This window comes from Perca flavescens, chromosome 15 (assembly GCF_004354835.1).
Source record: "Perca flavescens isolate YP-PL-M2 chromosome 15, PFLA_1.0, whole genome shotgun sequence".
Classification (NCBI taxonomy): domain Eukaryota; kingdom Metazoa; phylum Chordata; class Actinopteri; order Perciformes; family Percidae; genus Perca; species Perca flavescens.
This window is the reverse complement of record NC_041345.1, coordinates 10,881,755-10,902,856: the sequence shown is the minus strand read 5'-3', so window position 1 is coordinate 10,902,856 and position 21,102 is coordinate 10,881,755. Positions and strand designations below refer to the sequence as shown.

The 21,102-nt window shown below is 39.3% G+C and overlaps 3 protein-coding genes across 3 annotated transcripts; 2 read left to right on the top strand and 1 right to left on the bottom strand.

The window, feature by feature from the left end:
- Positions 1-1,655: 1,655 nt before the first annotated feature.
- On the bottom strand, positions 1,656-4,155 carry msrb1a (methionine sulfoxide reductase B1a). The gene is made up of 4 exons (XM_028599425.1): positions 4,022-4,155; positions 3,267-3,409; positions 2,929-3,043; positions 1,656-1,988 (listed from the first exon to the last, which is right to left on the bottom strand). Exons 1-4 carry the CDS (start codon positions 4,074-4,076, stop codon positions 1,969-1,971), a joined length of 333 nt encoding a protein of 110 aa, XP_028455226.1. The 5' UTR covers positions 4,077-4,155; the 3' UTR covers positions 1,656-1,968.
- LOC114569532 (zinc finger protein 239) lies at positions 4,148-8,429 on the top strand. The gene is made up of 3 exons (XM_028599424.1): positions 4,148-4,647; positions 4,953-5,714; positions 7,194-8,429. The coding sequence occupies exons 1-3, from the start codon at positions 4,461-4,463 to the stop codon at positions 7,550-7,552; spliced, it is 1,308 nt and encodes a 435-aa protein (XP_028455225.1). The 5' UTR covers positions 4,148-4,460; the 3' UTR covers positions 7,553-8,429.
- A 3,810-nt stretch (positions 8,430-12,239) lies between these two features.
- LOC114569940 (zinc finger protein 724-like) lies at positions 12,240-14,576 on the top strand. The gene is made up of 2 exons (XM_028600102.1): positions 12,240-12,566; positions 13,007-14,576. The coding sequence occupies exons 1-2, from the start codon at positions 12,380-12,382 to the stop codon at positions 14,194-14,196; spliced, it is 1,377 nt and encodes a 458-aa protein (XP_028455903.1). The 5' UTR covers positions 12,240-12,379; the 3' UTR covers positions 14,197-14,576.
- The last annotated feature ends 6,526 nt before the right edge of the window (positions 14,577-21,102 follow it).

The window sequence follows — 21,102 nt, the reverse complement described above, 5'->3', positions numbered from 1 at the left end:
ATTTTTACTCATAAAACAAAAACATACAACTCACAACATGTACTCACCGGGTTTGAAGTGATTCTTATATTCTTCTCCTCCAGAGAAAGAGCAATATGACATTTCATCCATTTCAAATGTCTGTGTCCTATAACCAACTGTGATTTCTCTGCAGTTTGAAACGTTTGTTCACACAGTGACCCTGCTTTAGCTGCAACAAACCTGCATGTCCAGATCAAGTGGCAGCAGCTCTGTCGTGTAATGTCTGATTGTAATATTCACGTTACTTCCACTTGATGGCAGTAACACGCAGTCACACGCACACACGAAACAAGAATACAGACATCACACAGCATTGTGTCATTTTAATTAAAATAGATTTTAGTTTGTACATTAGTCTTGTGTAATACATTTACATAAATCTTATCAAAAGTGAAAAAGGTTATGTATTATTACTCATTTTCTGCATCTAGCACACTAAACGCAGCAGGTAGAGGCGGTTATGGATGAATACATTAAAACAATCTAATGAGGAATCTTCATCTAGTCTTAAATTAACAACTGTGTTACCTATTTGGTACACTTGTTTGTTTACTTTGACAGTTTGCAGCAGGCAGAAGAACTACAGGCAAAACTGTGAAGGTAAATAAACGTGTTTCGTCTCTTGGTAAGAAGTAGCTTAAAGCCGCCTACACATGATACGCGATTTGCTCTCGGCACACCGCTATGTAGGGAGCAGAGCAAAGCACAGAGAGCAAAGCGCAGCACAAAAATTTGTCGTCAAGGTGGCAAGGAAGCTATTACCCGTTGCTAGGTAACGACATGCTGTTATCTTACTGGTTGCACTTTCGAAAGGTCAGCGGCAACTAGGTCAAACTTGAAATAATTTGAACTTTTGAGCGCAGCGCAAAGAGGCAAATCCGCCCTCCCCATGGGAGATCAATGGAACAGCCGGCACAAAGCAGTTTGCGGTTTTTTAATTGCCCACAATGTGTAGGCAGCTTTATAGAATCATGGAAAGTCTATTCTCCCCAATCTCAATATATCAGGGTTCAACAAGAAGGGCTGCCCGATGGCCCGGGGCAAGTAAATATATCAACCCACTTGCCCGTTCGGGCCGCATCATATTACAATCATTTCATTTAAATGCTGGGTTTTATTCAACGTTTTTGAAGGGCCAGTTAAAATTAACTTTGGGCAAGTAGAATTTCTTCTTTTTTTTTTTTTTCAACTTTCCCGACCGGACAAGTGAAAAAAAACCTTAAAGCGTAACTCTTGCAAAAAAATGCAATGTATGGTCGTTTTGTGAATGTACCCGAGTCAAACTTTCATTTAAAAGCATAATTAGGACGGAAACGCCACTTTTAAGATTGACCATATTTTTGTTTTTGGTCAAATGGCCTTTTGAATGAGAGTGCCATTTTTAAAACACTAAGAAGGCTCGACACAACATGAAACTTTGCTCGAAGTATCACCAGGGGCTCTACACATGAACTCCAGCATTGAGATCATTGTTTGTGTACACAGAGTTTACTAAAAAGAAAGGTTTTGATCAACTCACTTTAGCAGTTGGTTTTTCCACTCGCCGCCATCTTGCCAGTCAAAAAGTGTCGATCTTGAAAGTGGCGTTTCCGTCCTAATTATGCTTTTAAACAAAAAGTCTGACTGGGGTACATTCACAAAGAAACCCTAGGTTGCATTTTGGCGAGAGTTACGCTTTAACGTTGAACCCTGTATATAAATGTAAAACTGATGAGACGGTGATTGTGTAATCAGTGAGGCTATCCTGAGACGGTGATGATTGTATAATAAAAAAAAAGGAGTTGAGACCAGTCCTTTGTTCTTGCTGTCCAGTGTGGCCATCTTTCATCAGAGCTCTGGTGCTCCCAGATTGGGCTTTATCCCAGAACACTTCATCCACTGTCCACACATTCAGCAGCACAGAGAAATGTCTACAAGTCCACCAAAACGTCCCTCTAACAGCTCACCTTACTGTCCATCAACCTTATCTGTGGAGAGGGGAAGAGAAAAGAACCATTTCACAGGTTGTACATCACAGCCAATGCATCTTAGCTCAACTTTGTCTTTTGGACATACACTTAACTGCTAAATAATTACATACGAAGAGAGTTTTCAGCAATTATCACATGTACCCTACACTGGTGAAGTTAGAAGGAATGATTTAAAAGCCAATGATTTTGCAATGATAAAAAGCTGATTTGTAACTGTTCTGTCTATCAGGACTGTGGGGGACACTTGCGTATTGTTAGGTTTTAATAAATCAACAATTTGTTACACAATTAGTACACTAAAAATCTGTACGCTTAATGGAAGTAAATGATATCCTGTAGGGCTGTGCAATTAATCAAATTTTCCTAACGATCACAAAAATTATTTTGCACATTACATTTTGCAAGTAAAATCTTATTTTGTCTTGTGTTCTGAAGGGGAATTCAAAAATGTGAATGTGAGTAGTATTAAGGGAATATTCATAGTTCAAGGTTTAAGGATTTTTTTTAAGCAAATACCAACATTTGAAAGTTTAAAAAAAAAATTACCACTATGTGGGCCAATAGTGGCTTTTTAGATAAACACATAATATTAACATTTTTAATAAGACTCATTTAATTTTTTTTAAAGAATTGTGACCAAGGTATGTACGGAGCTTGACATTTTACTGTTAAAATGTAATGGGGACATTTTTTGTTGTTGTCATTTCTATACTACAATTTCATCATCCAACCAATATGCCAATACTGCTACGTATATCTGCAATAAGCTAATATCGGCTGATATATTTGCCCAGCTGATTTATCAGTCTAGCTCTACATGGTATCTGCTCTAAAAATGATCTATATGCATTCCTAGTGCCAACATAACAAAGCCAATGTAACAGGGCTGAAACACTTGCTGCAAACCTGGTGTTGTAATATAATCTGACAATCGTACCTTTAGGAACAAACTTCAGTGAGCTGCTGAATATTCAGAAGCGAGAAACCCCTTTGGCTGGCCCATCATTCACAAACTCATGGCCTAGTCCATTTCCACATTTCCCACACCGCACCTGGAACAACACATCAGACATCTGAATGAGGATAGTGTGCATTTAAATAGGCTCAGCAGTTGACGCATTAGACAATCACTAATCTTCATGTTTACCTACAGCTAGTAACTTACAGTAGTTGCTTATACTGAGGGAACAAGTGTGAAAATGAATATAGTACACTTACGGAGCATCCTCTGACAGGTTCATTATACAAAGTAAATCTCTTTTCTACTGATTGTACCTTATATGCCCCAGGTCTCTCCTCATGTTTAGACACACTGTCCTCATGGATTGTCTGTGTGAAGGCTGGCCAGGGAGAGGAGTGTTCGTACTTGGAGCGGCTGTTGAACAGCTGGTGATCACACTTGGAGCATACGTAAACCCCTGAGGAGTGAAGGATGAGATGATGGTTAGTGTGCAATATGAGAAGAGAACTATTTTAATACAAATTTGATTCAGGATCAAGTCTGTACCAGCCTTCAGCGTTGTGTTAGTACAACCTACTGGTAATGTGTTGGTAATCCTTTCTTTAGGTTTACAATATTCACATTCAACTTTTTTTATGCTTTTGTTGGATATGATTTTTATAGAATATGTTGCGTTTGGATTTTTTTGAGGACGTATTTTTTAAGAGGAAGTCGGACTTCTTGTTGTAAACAAAAACCAGTTTAGCAACAGTTAAGTAACCTGAATTCAGGTTACTTAACTGTTGCTAAACGTTAACGTTTTACATGTGTTATAAAGTTAAGCTATCAAGGTTTTTTGTGTAGGCTACCCCTTCTGAAATATATTATTCGTAGCTACAGCCTAACGTTACACATATATATGAAGTGAACTAATTTAGTCCAATCCACACGGCTTAAAGTTATTTAACGTTAGCGTTACTGTTAACGTTAGCTAGCTAGTTATCGTGGACTCTACTTTTGCTAATCAGTACAAGTTAACCATACATTTTAAATAAATGGCAATAAGTTAAAGTAATGTTAATGAAGATACCTGGTTGAAAATGGTCTTTATAGACCTCGCCACCAAAGAAGCTACAAAACGACATCCTTCTGCTCTCGGGGTAGCAGTTATGTAACAGCGGCTTCTCTGCTACAGATAAAAGTTATCTGGACCGGAAGAAAAACGTTCCGCTGGCAACGAGAGTCCGGCCTTCAAAATAAAACCAGATAACTTTAAAAGGACAGTTCAGCCCCTAATTGAAAAGCATATTTTTCATCGTACGGTACCTGTAGTGCTATTTATCAATCTCGATTAGTCAAAATCAACAATCTAGATTAATGTAATTATTCCAAACGCGTCAAACCATAGCATAAGTCATGTTGTGGCAGCTAGAGGATACGATTGAGCCATTTTTGAGCAACCGTTAGTTGTGTCTTGTTATCCAGCTAGCTACCGTCGTTGACGTTGGTGTGTCCATCTCTCCGGAGACATGGACACCACAATGATTCAGCTCAGGTTGTTTGTCCATCAGCGGCTGTATACAGCGGCAGAAGAGATCCTCGGAGAGGTGGAGAAAACTATAACGTTAGCTTTGCACGAAGCCGAAGTCAGTCAATCTGAAGGGCTCAGAAGTCTGCGACATCAGCTAACGTTAGACCTCCTGCGAAAACAATCAGGTTTGGGACTCCGGTTGAATGTGTTGTTAGCATAGACTGTATACATGGCTGTTAGTAGCGCTATTGGATTTACCCAACGTTAATATTAGAGTTAGCTTTAGCAAACATTGCTGTTAGTGGTAGCCAGTCTGACAAATCAATAACAGAAATAAAAAGAATTTTCTTTTAGTATAGCTACTCTTAGCCGAGATGGCTTTTGTTAGTCTAGCCAACCTAGCCAGTCTGACTTAATAACAGAGATTTAGAGTCAACAACTTTGGAGCAAACTAAAACAGCTTATTATTTCTGGCATGTTCTCTCTGCAGCTGCTGCGCCTTCACTGACCATCAGCCCAGTGGGACGTGGAGATGAATGTGATGCCCCACTGCTGCAGGAGAACACTGGTCCCTCAACACCAGAAGAGAACAACTTCAGTCTTGGTGCTGAGGTGCCGGGACCCTCTCAAATCAGTGCAGAGCTGGACAATAAAAACTGGAACTACTGCTTGGTTCAGACCGACTTCAAGATGTTAGAGATAAAAGAAGAACAGGAGGAACTTGGGGATGACAGTCAAACACAAGAGATGGTTTTTCCTTCTTCGGAAATTGTGAAAAGCAATCAAGATCAGCCAGAGACACAACTATCGTATGAATTGCAGCCAGTTTCTTCAAACTGCTCTGCAGCTCAGAGTGAGAACAGTGACAGTGATGAGGAGTTGGTTAACAGCAAAGGAGAACAGAAGAAAAGAGTAAAAAGGAAAGGAAAGATGTTGCAAAAGCGAAGTGGCAACATGAATGAGAAGGCAGCATTGCCTCATGACAAAAGTTCTGCTAAAAGTGAAAAGGAACACAGTTTTTGCCATTTTTGTGGCAAGGGATTTCAGTACATCGGCTCTTTGATGAAGCACATAAAAACGCATGAGAACAATTTTGATTGCACGGTTTGTGGGATGACATGCCAGTCAACAGAGCCGCTGATAGCCCATTTGAAAAGTTGTCACAATAAAAAATGGGTTTGCGATGTTTGTTGCAAGCATTTTTCCAAAATTGGTTTTCTCCGGGTGCATCAAAGAAGAATGAAACACAAAGGCAAGTCTGTGAACTGTACAACTTCTTCCCTTTAGGGCGTCAATTTAATAAAAGGGGATGGATGACATCTTGCTCACAGAATTTTCTGCCAGCACTCTCTTTAAATCCATTGATTTGCAAAGTCCTTTTTTCTCTCTCTCTTTCTCTCTCTCTCTCTAAAGCCCTCTAAGTGTGTCAACAAGTTTTTGTTATCTCCTCCACTGAGTTTTTTCCGTCTCCGATCTCCATATTAAATGCCATGCTGTCGCCGTTTTCTTTAGCATTAGTTCTTCAAGTTTTTGGTCTTGTCTTATCAAAACTATAAATCAAAGACTGGATGGCAGTCAGCAGGGTGGCATTACATATCTAGTCCGACTCCATCTCACCTGTTTTTAATTCTTTTCAAGATTTCATTTTTGTTAGGTGTTGAAGGCTTGATTAGCCATCAACAGATGCTTTGCTTCTTTAACAGGTTTTTTTGTGACTAAGATGCCATATTAAGCAAAAAAAACAAAACAGTTGTCAGATGATATGTGGAAAAGTTTTTCATTGGGTAAATCTTGGTGTAAAACCAAATTTTCCGAAAAGGTTTGTGCCAGCTAACCGTAAACCATCTACTTAACCTGCCAACGTGCCCACCTTTTTGTTCTAAATCACATCCTAACATGCTAACATACTATTTCTACTAAGTATGCCGTAAAATTGAGTACGTAATGGAGTTTTTTGTGTACGCAAGAAATGCTCGGATGTATACTAGACCAGCAAGCATTTCTGAGTATGCAACGGTAGCTTGACTGGTAATGGCCTAATCAATACTGTATGTGATGCAGAGAAGACGTATACAGTACAGGCCAAAAGTTTGGACACATCTTCTCATTCAATGTGTTTCTTTATTTTCATGACTATTTACATTGTAGATTCTCACTGAAGGCATCAAAACTATGAATGAACACATATGGAATTATGTACTTAACAAAAAAGTGTGAAATAACTGAAAACATGTCTTATATTTTAGAGTCTTCAAAGTAGCCACTCTTTGCTTTTTTTGATAGTGCTGCAAACCCCTGGTGTTCTCTCAGTGAGCTTCATGAGGTAGTCACCTGAAATGGTTTTCACTTCACAGGTGTGCTTTGTCATGGTTAATTAGTGGAATTTGTTCCCTTATTAATAAAAAAGCAAAGGGTGGCTACTTTGAAGAATCTAAAATATAAGACATGTTTTCAGTTATTTCCCACTTTTTTGTTAAGTACATAATTCCATATGTGTTAATTCATAGTTTTGATGCCTTCAGTAAGAATCTACAATGTAAATAGTCATGAAAATAAAAAGGAAACGCATTGAATGAGAAGGTGTGTCCAAACTTTTGGCCTGTACTGTACTTCAGTGTGAAAATCTGTAATTTAGTACGCGTATGCAGTACATACTGATTAGAAAATTACTATCTTGAAATGGCAACATTACAGGCTGTTGGTAACATTTTTCCTCCTGTCTCTTTGGCAGCTGCAGAGCCTTCACTGACCATCAGCCCAGTGGGACGTGGAGATGAATGTGATGCCCCACTGCAGCAGGAGAACACTGGTCCCTCACCAGAAGAGTCCAACTTCAGTTTGGGTCATGAGGTGCCGGGAACCTCTCAAACCAGTGCCGATCTGGACGATAGCAACTGGAACTACTGTTTGGTTCAAACAGACTTCAAAATGTTGGAGATAAAAGAAGAGCAGCAGGGACAAGAACAACATGGGAACCTTAATGAAAAGGACCAAGCAGCATTGCCTCTTAAAAAAAGTTCTGCTAAAATTGAAAAGGAACGCATTTTTTGCCATTTTGGGGCAAGGGATTCCAGTACATCGACTTTTTAATGAACAGCGTGAAAACACATGAGAAACATTGCTTGTGGGATGACATGCAAGTCCATACACAAGCTGATAACTTGTGTAAAAAGTTGTCACAACGAAACACATTTTTGTGACGTTTGTGGCAAGATGTTTGCCAGTATGCGCTGTGTCCGGCTGCATGAAGTATTGCACAAAGGCCTTCAATTTGTGTGTCAAGTATGTGGCAAGACATTTTCCCATCAAGACAGTCTGGCTGTGCATGTCAGAAACCGTATTAATGTGGCTTTTGTGACAAAAGTTTTATTACTAGTGGTAACCTCAATGAGATACCATCCAGGAGAAAAAACATTCTCATGTGATATTTGCAGTAAACGTTTTGCAGATGGGCTAAGATGACTAGCATAGGACTTCACATACAGAAGAATGACATATGTTGCCATGTTTGTGTTAAAGATAAAGATTTCCAGTTGATTTAAAGTTGCACCTGCAAACTCATGAAAAGGCAGCCTCTGACTGAAAACAGTTATATTAAACAGGCAGACCATGTCTGAGCTCACCGTAAATTCTCAAATAGTAGCCGGGCCCTTTATTTACTTCAATTGCAGGCCTTTATTTGAAGCAGGTTTAGTAGTTGTAGTGTAGTTACAATAGTGGTTGTCTTTGTTACCCGTTCATTTCAAAAGTGGACTGATCACCCATTAAATGTTCCCCTGTGACTTGAGTTTGTTCAGGCAGATTTTGTATTTTTTAGGTCAGTTTAGCCTGTTCTGTCTGTTTAAGTTAGCATAGTCTGAGTTAAATTCTGTTCAGTTGACCTGTTTTATGGGCCCAGAACTTAATTGTTAATTCTGTAAGTTGTGTTTCACTTTTGGTTAAATAAACCCTATCTTTTGAAAACCCACCTGTGCCTCATGTCTGCCAGACCTAACATGGAAATCAACAATATTAAATTTGAGTTCCGTTTTTTTGAAATTGCTTTATAGAACCGTACATGTTATCCCTACAGTTATATACATTTATATTACAGTGGCTTCAAAACATATTCAGACCCCTTCACTTTTGCAAACTTTATTGTTTTGAAAATGTCATTTTAAATTGTTAAAATTGCCACTTTTGCTCCATCAATCTGAAGTTAATAACCGATAAAGACAATGAAAACATATTTTTCAGAAATCTTTGCAAATGTATTAAAAATCAAAAACTGAAATGTAGTATGGCACTCCAATTTGTGGTCAGACAGATGCATCCTGTTTAATTTATCCAACTGAATTGATTGGACATAGTTCAGAAAGGCACCCACGTGTGTAGGTACCACAATTCACAACCAAAGCCCAGACTTACAGTTTTTCACAATCGCTATGACACTTTTTTCAATACTTTTAACAACTTTCCTAAACTCTTAACACAGTTAGCACAACATCAGTCTGTGTAGGCTATACAATTAACACATTTCTTGTTGTTTTGACACAAAATGCATACAGTTAACACAAATTTAAAATGCTTAAACTTCTTTTACACACAAGCTCCACCAAAACCAAAACAATGGATCTTTACTGCCAAATTTACAAATACTTTCACACTATATGTCAGAACAGATAACATCATGTTCTAAACCTAACTTATAGGCTAAAGTCAAATTGAACAGCTGTTCATATTGTAAATTGAAACACAAATATATCCCCTGCATTTTATACTTGCATTTATTGAGAAACAGCTGATTGAAGTTATGCAAATAGATCGATCACAGCTGATTCCCTTCTAGGAAACATACTCAGGTGTTGAGGTTCTTCCAATCACATGATCATATGGTAGTACAGTAAAAGAGGACCTATTTGAACAATATACTGTAGATGAACAGAAAATAAGAAAAATGCCTTCACGAGGGAGAGGAAGAGGAGTACCAGGACAATTCTGTCTCTGTCTCTGTCATTCTATAAAGCTACTCTGAGATGGGTCAATCATCTTTTGTATTGAATCTCTGCAGCAAAAGAAACAAAATGGTGGCGGGGTTGGAGCAGTGGGTAGAGCAGGCGCACATATACTTAATGGTTTATGCCTCGACGCAGAGGTCCAGGGTTCAAATCCGACTTGTGATGATTTCCTGCATGTCTTCCCCCCCCTGCTCTCTCGCCTCAACTAGCTGTCCTGTCAAATAAAGGTGGAAAAGCCCCAAAAAAATCTTTACAGTAAAAGAAATATGCATGCATTTACTAAACCCAACAATACAAAAATGTAGAGAGGCTTCAAGAGAAACTGCAGTCCAAAACACAGTCTATGACCAATACAATATACTATTGTCTGTTGTATAAGTGCAGACCGGGGGCCTGTTTCACAAAAGCAGAATATATAAATCCAGGATAATTGATAAAGCGAGGCTTGACCTAGTCTAATCTGTGCATCCTGGCTTGGTGCGTTTCACAAAGGCCAAACCAGGCTGAGGAGGAGCGACTAGGTCGAGCCAGCCTGAACTAATTCAGATAGATGCGCGTCCACGGATTTCCTCAAAAGACCGCGAGGTCGATCACAGATTTACTGATGCCAAAATGGAGAATACGCATTGTTCATACTTTATACAGAGTGAGCAGCAGCTTCTTGTGGAAGTATGATGACGTGAAACACATTATTTGAATAAAAAGAAAATAACACGGCCGCTGTACTGAAACAGCGAGAGAAAGTGTAGCAGACGATCACGGACCGACTGAATGCATAAGCAGCCTAAATATATACATTAACTGACCACTGCTCTGAATGGAAACCGTCATAATCCTACCATTCAATGATTAGGCTACTAATCATTTGCACAAATTAACAATTGTACTCTTTGCCTTAAAAGTAAGCAGAAGATAACTCAGGAAATTTACCATGAAGATCCATTTTCTAAAACGCTAGAATATGAAGCGTAAATATCTCTTTCACTCTGTTCCTCCCTCTCTCTCATTGGCTAAAATATTAATTTCCTAAGTCATATTAACTTCCACTACTCGCTGTTAATGCAAAGTGTACAGGTGTTCGTTTTTGCAAATGACAAGTGACACATTGAATGGTTTCATTTAAGAGCAGTAGTTCATAAATGTATATTTTTAGACTATCATTTAGTCGGTCCGCTATTATCTGTCACGCTTTTTCTCGCGTTTTTTTATTTTTTATAGAGGACGAGTTTCCTTCTCTACATATTATATGCCTTGCTCCCTGGTATATATGGACATAGAAAATAAAGACACTGAAGAAATTGCACTGTAAAATCTTGAAACTATAAAGATAATAAAGTGATAAATTCCATGCACACTATAAACATGAATGGAGCAGAGTATATTCACCAGTTATTTCCCCCCAGGCAAAATATAAGGTCAAAAATCATTAAGGTGTCCTCTCCCTGTTGTTCCATGAATGTACAGTAGCCTACATCATTAGATAGTCTGGTCCAGTGAACTAAGTCTATAATTTGGGAAGATTGTATAGTTAGGATATGTTTTTAAAATTGTACAATCCTCCCAAATTATAGTCCCAGTTTACTGGACAACACAAATTGTGTGCTAAGAACGCCAAATACAATGCACATGGAAGCAGAACAAACATGATCCTTATTGTTAAAGAAAAAAAAAAGAAATAATTTAAGGTGCATTGGGGAACTATAGAAATGTACAGCATTGTATGTATTGCCCTTAGTAACAGACTTCATTTAAAACTCATTTGAAATTTTATCAGCCTTTTCTAATTATCTCAACAACTGCCATAATATATTCATCAAACGTCTTACAACAATATGAACAGCAGTCTTCATACAGCAATATAACAGTAACAATGACAAATTTATAATTATAAAAAAAAAATAATGGTCACAACTTTAAATAATAACAGTACTCAAATGAACAGCAATATGCACCTGTTGCATTTTAATCCAGGCTAATAAGAAAAGGGTAAAACCACTGCTGAGTGAACAGAAAAGGTTCCAGGATTAAATAAATCCTGGCTGTTAGCCTGGTCAGGACCAGGCTAACTGCACAGAATAAATCTCCATGGTGATTTATGTGCCTCTGCTTTCGAAACCGAGTCAAGGCTAAATTCATCCAGGATAACCTGGAAATCCCGGCTTAATCCCTTATCTTGGTTTTGTGAAACAGGGCCCTGACTGACACATATACAATATAAAATAATGCAGTTTCTGTAATTCCATCTGACGTTAGTGTTTTTTATGACATTGTGCAGTGATTGACTAAATGTTCCTGTTGGGAGAGAACATGTGTTAGTGTTTTGGAAGAATTATTTGATTTTGAGACATGATTGCATTGTTTTGGTAAACATAGTGTATTGTGTTAGTGAATTATTGTATTTTGAAAATCAGTGTTGGAGTTTAGTTTACAATGTGTGATTTTGAGCATGAAATTAACTGTTTTGCCAATCGTGTGTTGTAGGTGTGTTGGTGCATTAAGAGTTTAGGAAAGTTGTTAAAAGTACTGAAAAAATTGTCATAGCGATCGTAAAAAACTGTAAACCCCATAGACATAGAACATCCGCGGAGAGACCTGACGATGGCAGTTCATAGATCTGCTTTTGCTCAACTGATAGCAGGCACAACATGAAACTTCACAATTTACGCAGTTTTTGCCAATCCAGTTTTAAGGGGGGAAAAACACCTAACTTGAATATTTAATTATTTTTGGACCAAATATCTCACTTTAGAATTTACGCTTTTATTTTGGACGATGCAAACCGGAAGTCATGTTGTGGCAGCAAGCGAATAAGAGGTCTCAGTTAGATTAGCTATCTAGCTAGCAGTTGATTTTATCTTCTTGTTATCCAGCTAATTTACTATCGTTAATGTTTTTGTGACGTAGCTAACTCTCCGGAGACATGGACACCACAATGTTTCAGCTGAGGTCCTTTGTCCATCAGCGGCTGTACACAGCGGCAGAGGAGATCCTCGGAGAGGTGGAGAAAACTATAACGTTAGCTTTGTACGAAGCCGAAGTTAGTCAAACTAAACAGGAGGTTGGAATTCTGCGACATCAGCTAACGATAGACCTTCGAACGAAATCAGGTTTGTCCTCGGTACATGTGTTGATAAGTAGCGTTTTTGGTCTCGCATTGCCAGACCAACCTCTATATTTAATTAGTAGTGTAGTAGTTACGTTATGTAGCTAAAAGGATGTTGCTGGTCGCTTTTCCACGCATGCGCCCACGCACACCATCTGGTACTGTCATGGATGTATTAAGAGAATGGGTAACGTTATTGTACCCGATTTTATTTTTCCAGGATGTCGAAGACATATTTCTACTACTGCTGCAGCAGAGTAGGGTTTACCTCGGATTGGCTAACCCTGACATGCTTGAGCTCAGCTGCAGCAGTAGTAGAACTATTTTAATACTACACAGCTTTAAATCAGAGTTTTCATATTGTGTGTATCTTTTAGAAAATGACTATTTTGAAATGGAAACATTACAAGCTGTTGGTACCTTTTCCTCCTGTCTCTTTGGCAGCTGCAGAGACTTCACTGACCAACAGCACAGGGGAACGGGGAGATGAATGTGATGCCCCACTGCTGCAGGAGAACACTGGTCCCTCAACACCAGAAGAGTCCAACTTTAGTCTTGGTGCTGAGGTGCCGGGACCCTCTCAAATCAGTGCAGATCCTGACAATAATAACTGGAACTACTGCTTGGTTCAGACCGACTTCAAGATGTTAGAGATAAAAGAAGAACAGGAGGAACTTGGGGATGACAGTCAAACACAAGAGATGGTTTTTCCTTCTCCCCAAATTGTGAAAAGCGAGCAAGATCAGCCGGAGACACAACTATCATATGAATTGCTGCCAGTTTCTTCAAACTGCTCTGCAGCTCAGAGTGAGAACAGTGACAGTGATGAGGAGTTGGTTACCAGCAAAGAAGAACAGAAGAAAACAATGAAAAGGAAAGGAAAGATGTTACATGGACAAAGTGGCACCGTTAATGAGAAGGCAGCATTGCCTCATGACAAAAGTTCTGCTAAAAGTGAAAAGGAACGCGGTTTTTGCCATTTTTGTGGCAAGGGATTTCAGTACATCGGCTCTTTGATGAAGCACATAAAAACGCATGAGAACAATTTTGATTGCACAGTTTGTGCGATGACATGCCAGTCAACCGAGCAGCTGATAACTCATCTGAAAAGTTTCCATAACAAAACACATTTTTGTGACGTTTGTGGCAAGACTTTTACCAATATCCGTCGTCTCCGGCTGCATGAAAAAATACACACAGGCATAAAAGAGTTTGTCTGTCAAGAATGTGGTAAGACATTTTACCGAAAAGAACATCTGATTGTGCATGTGAGAACCCATTCTGGGGAGAAACCTTATCACTGTGATATTTGTGGAAAATCATTCAGTCAGAGCCAGAACCTTACAATACATAAAAGAAGTCATTCAGGGGAGAGACCGTATCAATGTGGCCTGTGTGGCAAACTTTTTAATACTAGCAGTCATCTCAAAACACACATGAGATACCATTCAGGAGAAAAGCCGTATTCATGTGATATTTGTGGTAAACATTTTCGCCAAAGTGGACAGATGACTAGACATAGGACCACACATACAGGAGAAAGGCCATATGGCTGCCATGTGTGTGGTATGAGATACAGGTTTGCACCTAATCTGAAGGTGCACCTGCAAATTCATGAAAAGGCAGCTGAGTGAAAAAAGTTACATAACCAGACGGCCATCTCAGAGCTCAATTACAAATCATGTATCGCTAAGTTGGATTTAGAGAGAGTAATTGAAAGCGCTACTCATCAGAAACACAATCTAAATATGTTCATAAATCTCTTTAGGTTTCTGATTCTGGATATAATTGATTGATAATTGACTGCTGCAATATGTTGGCACTTATCAAGATGGTTATCTGATCCGCACAGGTAATAAAAAAAACTTAGACCAGACTGCAGAGCAGCATCTCTGGAGCTGCGCTTTTTTCACACTTCATGTGTGTTTTTTTTGTATGCTGTTTTGTGTAATTTGTTGTAAAAAAACCAAATTTCCACATGGGAGGACAATAAAGTTTATTGTGCTGAAAACTACTACTTTTCAAAATTTCTAGAATGTCACAGTCTTTGTTTGTTTTAAAATGAAACAGAATTTTAAAATTGTGAACTTCAAATAAGTGAAATACAAATTAAATTATCAGAGAAATTTGTAAATTAAAATAAAGGAAAATTATATTTTCTTGACATTCAAAAACTACAATTCCCATGAAGCCTCTTGACAATAGTTCTTTAAGACTCATGGGATATGTTATTGAATCCAAGAGAAATAACTGTGGTTTTACTAGTTAATATTCTACACATTTATCTCTACAGGTTGGAAGCGGAATTGTCCATTACATTACATTGTGCAAGTTTTCCAGATTGGGTCGCCTCGGATCTGTAGTTCGAATGAACTGAACAATGTAATGTAATGGACAATTTCGCTTCCAACCTGTAGGAGGACCGAAGTGGGAAAAGTTACATAGTGTTGCTTTAAAGGTCCCATGGCATGAACATTTCACTTTATGAGGTTTTTTTAACATTAATATGCGTTCCCCCAGCCTGCCTATGGTCCCCCAGTGGCTAGAAATGGTGATAGGTGTAAAGCGAGCCCTGGGTATCCTGCTCTGCCTTTGAGAAAATGAAAGCTCAGATGGGCCGATCTGGAATCTTGCTCCTTATGAGGTCATAAGGAGCAAGGTTACCTGCCCTTTCTCTGCTTTGCCCGCCAATGAGAGAGAGACATCATGGCTTTCAAACGAGCAAAGTGGCAGTTGGTCAAGGCCACACCCCCACCCTCCACCTTGCATCCCCCAGACTTCAGATACAGTATTAGGGGACCACTAAGGGCTATATAAAAGCATCCAAAGAGCACCATGTCATGGGACCTTTTAATATACGATCTTTCAAACACTTGCCATGTTGTGGCCGGTTTAGCTCAGTTGGTAGAGCAGGTGCACATATATAGAGGTTTACTCCTCAATGCTGCAGGTTCAACTCCATACTGCAGCCCTTCTCTCTCTCCTTTCATGTCTTCACCTGTCCTGTGGAATTAATGAAGCATTTATACCAAGATATAACTACATGACTAAAGTAATTTTCTCCATTTTACATTTCATCAACAAGTATAAGCAAACTGTGCTTAATATTGGGATAGTAAAAAGCCCTTTTGCAATCTGTGGATGCTTATCCATATTAGGAGTTCGTTGCCAAAAGAAAGATTTCTTCTTCTGTAGTTTGGCCAACAGGTGGCAGCTGACACACCAAAATTACTCCATGAGATCATATTTTGGGTTATTGTAATACTTATAATTTGCTCCCATGACACAGAAATTACCAACTGTCAGTCAGCACCATCAATCTCTGTCTTTTAGCATGGGTTCATGCTTGTAGAATATTACAGCAATGTTTTGCTATGGTATACTGGACATTTAAGTGTATAAACCTGCCCATAAAATGTTGTGCAGCCAGCAGTTAAATGTCAGATCATACAAGTTCAGGTTATCACCACCTGACAGCGTCTGGGCTGCTCTCCTGAAACTATGCTGGTCCTGGTTGAAATGAGCAGGAAGTAACAATGTAACAATAACCCATGCACATCCTAAAAACTCTGTCCTCCATTCTCACTCTGCATTTATTGCTTTCGATCCCAAACTTAATGATCAAGATGATAAATCTATTTTCCACATTAATAGTGAGACACATAATGAAGATAGTAATATATTACTCTCATATATATTACTATCTTCATTATATTAATATCTCCTATAGGAGTAAAATTATTGAATTAGAAGAAATTCTGGGGAAAGTATCATAGCTGCACATATGCAGGTCTCTGAATCCCTAATAATCAACAGCAATAATTCGGGCTTTTAAATAAGAGGGTTTTTTTCAGGTCGCACAATTACATAAGTCTGCGTCCAGGACTGCGGTGTCAGAGAGGGGTGAGTCGAGCTCAGTCTGTGTTTTGACGCTGAGCGCAGCAGCAGAGAGGAGGTGTCGCTCCGTTAACTGTCGGCCTCCCGAGTCTAATCTGGATTAGAGTTCCGTCCGGTCTGCGTTCCCAGTAATCCCATCCCATATTATTCTGTATTGGGTTGACGCCTCCGAGGAAGAAGCGACGTCGAACGGTGGCGACGCGTTTGTTTATCTTAAAGCTGAACTGTTTATTCGGATGCAATCTTTTTGAGGGAGTTTGGTACGATTTTGCTACGAAGAGTGGCTACAGTCGGAGCGAAGTTGAGTGAATATTTGTTGCCTGCGGTCGGTGGATGGTGCGCATCTGTGGATGCAGCACACCGCGCTCTGCAGCATCCACACTGATCACTGATCACTGCAGCCTGCACTTGAACCACATTTCCACATGCCAGATTCAGGTAAGTGCTCTGGTTTTACTGATAGCAGCAGACGCCTGTTATTTTGTAAAGTGCCCCAATCAGTGCAGCAGAATAGCTGCCTTTTTTAAATATAAGACTTGAGAAATTTTCTACAGGTGAGGACAGAAAGGGAACAGATTTATGTAGTGAGGCTCTCTTGAAATTGCACAAAGTTAAAGGGGCTAAGGGGACTCATTTGAATGCCTGATCGATGGTTTGGCTCACATTGTCCAGTTAGCCTCTTTTAGCCCTGGAGATATTGTCTTAATGATTTGCACTAATGAGATGAAGTGCAGCTTTACTAACACTGACCATGTGATACCCAGACAAACTCAGAGTCCTGTACCTTATATGTGTCAGTCACCAGGGTCAAATGGTAGTTTAAGGACAGGATTAAGCCTTTGAAATAAACTTCCTGCCTCTCTGTGTGCACAAAGTGGGACGCATAGACAGTCACATTTATTCATACAGCACTCCAACTGGGGTTTTATTAAGTTTCTCTTTGAGAGATAACACATTCTGTGTCATTTTGCTTTTGTATCCTGTTGTCCTAGTTTAACCAGGATAAAAAAAATGGCAAAAAAGAAGAGTGTGGGAAAGACATGATAGTTTTTTTGGGGGGGGGCAGGATTCAATCCTGGGTACAGGGTACAATGGGATTTTCTGATGGTAACGTAATTTCTTCCTCTCCCTTTTAATCAATTTTAAGTGATCCACTGCTGTCTACTCATTGATAGACTCTTTAATATACCTGTCTCATCATTCTCAGCAAATACACAAGGTTTGATATCATTTTGCCATGTGCCATTTTGATCACCAACTAAAAACAAAGTAGTTTGCACGCTAGAAGACAGATTGACAGCGGCTTTGTCATGAGGCTTACTAACTTTTCATTAGGCCTTCAATAAATCCAGTTATAAAAAATGTCTGTTAGTCAGCAATACCTTGTCCACACTTGCTCTCAAAAATGTCAGACTCACTTTTTCCTCCACACTGAATGGCCTGGTATCACTTGGGGCTTCTCTGCTGTAACGTTAAGACAATTAATTGGTGTGTTAATTGGCAGAAAATTATTCTGCAACTATTTTTTAAAAGCCATTAATCGTTTTAGTTTTTAAGCAAAAATGCCAACTATTCTTTTATTCCTGCTTTTCAAATGTCAGAATTTGCAAAACAAGATATTTAAAGAAATTGCTCTTGGCCCAGAGAAATATTGATTGGCATTATATTATCTCACAATGTTTTGACATTGCATTGATGATTAATCAATTGATAAAGATCAGCAAGCTGAGAAGTAATGAAAATAATCATTCGTTGCAGCTCTAATGTGACCTTTCTTGTGGAAAATGTCATTAAGTACATTGCAATTGGACCAAATTTCTCTGTTTTCTTTTATCTTCCCCACTTCAATTAGGAGCATCAAAGAGGTTTTACATGCCTTTCGGTCATTGACATTAAACTACATTTAAGAAAATGTCCTTTACTAATTATAAAACAGCAAAATCTGCTCCATTTTTGACTCTCAGGGGACAAACCAAAAACTGGGGTTCCAGGCTTGAGTCCACTGACGGTTTTCCTTCCTTACTGCAGAAGTTCATCCATAATCCTGACTGGATAGCTGCCAAATCCCTGCTGACTCTGTATTCCACAGAGCAGCAAAGGTTTTACTTCTCCTGTCAGCATGAAGTGATCCAAATTGACTCCAAAGTAGAAATGGATTTTGGTAATGTAGGGCTGTCAGGAGCTGCTTAAGTACTGGTGGAGCAGCACTTCTGGTTAATTAGATTTGACAAACAAAGTGCAGGTTGATGCTAAAAGTTACAATCTTTACTTCTAAACAGTGTGCAGAGAAGTGTAGAAATAACAGGGGAGCCAATGAGAAAGTTAAATTGGGCAAGCAATGTGGTAAACTATCTGTAGCCTTGCATCAGGACCACTACTGTTACATTTTCTCTTGCTGCTTTTCTGTAAAAATGTGGCCTCTAGATAGCAGGAATATTACTTTGTGATCATACTATAACTTCTGTTGTGTGAGGAATCTGGCCTTTACACGAACAAGAAGATTTAAATAAACAAACATGACCTAACTAAAACAAAGACACAAAAGTAGAATGACAAAATTATCTTACGGCTCCCCTTACTAGCATCTTTGGGGCTGATAAGCGCCTGTATTTACTTTCACATTCAACCAAAGTAGAATTAGTATTTTCGGGTTGATTATGTCTAATAAGCTTGGCTTTTACTGATATTTGTCAATTTTCTTATCCTGCACTTCTCTGTAAGTACAGACACTTTGTATTGATCAGAAAGCCAGTTTGTGACTAATGTCATGCGTGCGTGTGGCTGACAGCTTGCACAAGTAAATGACAATGTATCTGCAAATGTATCTGAAATTAAAAGACACTGACGTGGCCCAACGTACCAAGGCTCAGTCCTTACAGCAGGGCCGGGGGTTCGACTCCAACCCGCGGCCCTTTGCTGCATGTCCCTCCCCTCTCTCCCCCCTTTCCTGTCTACAGCTGTCCAAAAAAAGACACACTGATTGCCCATTCATCAGAGTGAATTCATGTCCTAAGTGTCTTAATTTCCTGTCGTGAAATCCTCTTTAATATGTAGGATTACAGTTAATCTGCTGTGAAAGGCTTGTTATACATCCATGATGCACTGATTTCCTGAGTGAGTGTCTGATTGTTGTGCTTTTGAAGGCATGATGAACAGCAGTTAGGGTGTGGTTGGAAAAAAGGAGCTTGTTTTCCCAGTTAAGCTCATGGTATGGAGAAGCGTAAGCCTTACTAATAGCTGTAACTGAGCTCTTACTCTGAGTCGTAACTGATCATTTGTTATCTAAGCAGAGATGGGAGTAAGTCACACATGGGCAAGTCACAAGCAAGTCTCAAGTCTTAACCTTCAAGTCTCAAGCAAGTCCAAGTCATTTTTGACTTTTTTCAAGTCATTTGACTCAAGTCTAAGTCAAGTCTCAAGTCATGAATATCAAGTCAAAGTCAAGTCGAGTCTTTTATGAATGTTTATCAAGCAAGTCTCAAGTCCTAAAATTTGTGACTCAAGTACCCATGCCTGTATCTGAGTGACGACAACTGGATTGTGTGATGGTCCAGGTTGTAAATCTCAGTTACAAAAACAATTGCATTCTCATGAACGGTTCCGTATGATATCGTAGGAAGTTATGCACAATTGATGGAATGATGAAGGGAGCGTGCATGCATATTTATCTCTGCATCAAATGTGTTGGCTTTCATCATCAACACAAGCACATGCTGTCACAGATGAAGATGTTTTCTCTCTGTGTTTTACTTCAATCAGACCTCAGGTAGCCATGAGTTCAGAGAAGTGATCTTGTGACAGAAGAGCTGCTGCTTTGAATTTCTGAGCCATCTAGGAGAATCTTGTCAGAGGATGTAATGAGTGACAGTCTTCAACGTCTGCAGGCAAGGTAACACGGGAGAAGAAGTCTATTATTGTACTCAGCATCTTTCAGTACACCTTGGATAAGACAAATGTGTCGATTAGGCACAAATGCTCTGACTGTTACATTAAAATCTCTGTGCTTATGGTTTTTTATGGATGATTCCAATAACAAAGCACTCATCCACCCCTAAATTATCTCAGACTGTGTGAATTAACAGCACACACGCAGCCAAACACACAAAGTTCCCTGCGTCCCTGCAGAGGAGGATTAAAAAGGACAAAGGAGAAAGTACAGAGGAGATTAGAGTGAAAGGCTGATAGGTGAAAGGGGAGAGAAAATTAGAAAAGCAATAGAGAGGACAGGAATAGGAAGGTTAGAGCAGTAGATGAACAAGTAGCAGAGAGGCTTAATTTTAAATGTTATGCTGTCATTAAAGGTAATAATGTTGCTATGAGTTTGTTAAAGCTGTTTTATATAACCATGTTTAATATATCTTTCTTGTTTCTCACCATATTTCCAGCATCCAAAATGATGGACAATAAGATACCCGGGGAGGTTGTTACAAGTCTACATGCAGTCAAAGACTCCCAGTGCTAGCGCCATGCTCCATGTCTTCAGGGACACCGTTTGGTCCACCACATTCTCACAGTAGCTCCTGGTTGACTGCCAGCATGGAAGACAGCAAGCTCATCTTCAGCCTGGACGGCCACAATGACAGTCCCATTGTGGCCTTTTCCAAAGACAAACCGCAGGACCGGGCGAGCCGGCCTACCATCAG

Bases quoted from the DNA above. Each gene is read 5' to 3' on its own strand.
- LOC114569940 (XM_028600102.1), top strand. From the start codon at position 12,380: ATGGACACCACAATGTTTCAGCTGAGGTCCTTTGTCCATCAGCGGCTG. The intron at 12,567-13,006 runs GTTTGTCCTCGG...TCTCTTTGGCAG, and splicing joins AGACCTTCGAACGAAATCAG to CTGCAGAGACTTCACTGACC.
- LOC114569532 (XM_028599424.1), top strand. From the start codon at position 4,461: ATGGACACCACAATGATTCAGCTCAGGTTGTTTGTCCATCAGCGGCTG. The intron at 4,648-4,952 runs GTTTGGGACTCC...TTCTCTCTGCAG, and splicing joins CCTCCTGCGAAAACAATCAG to CTGCTGCGCCTTCACTGACC. The intron at 5,715-7,193 runs GCAAGTCTGTGA...TCTCTTTGGCAG, and splicing joins AAGAAGAATGAAACACAAAG to CTGCAGAGCCTTCACTGACC.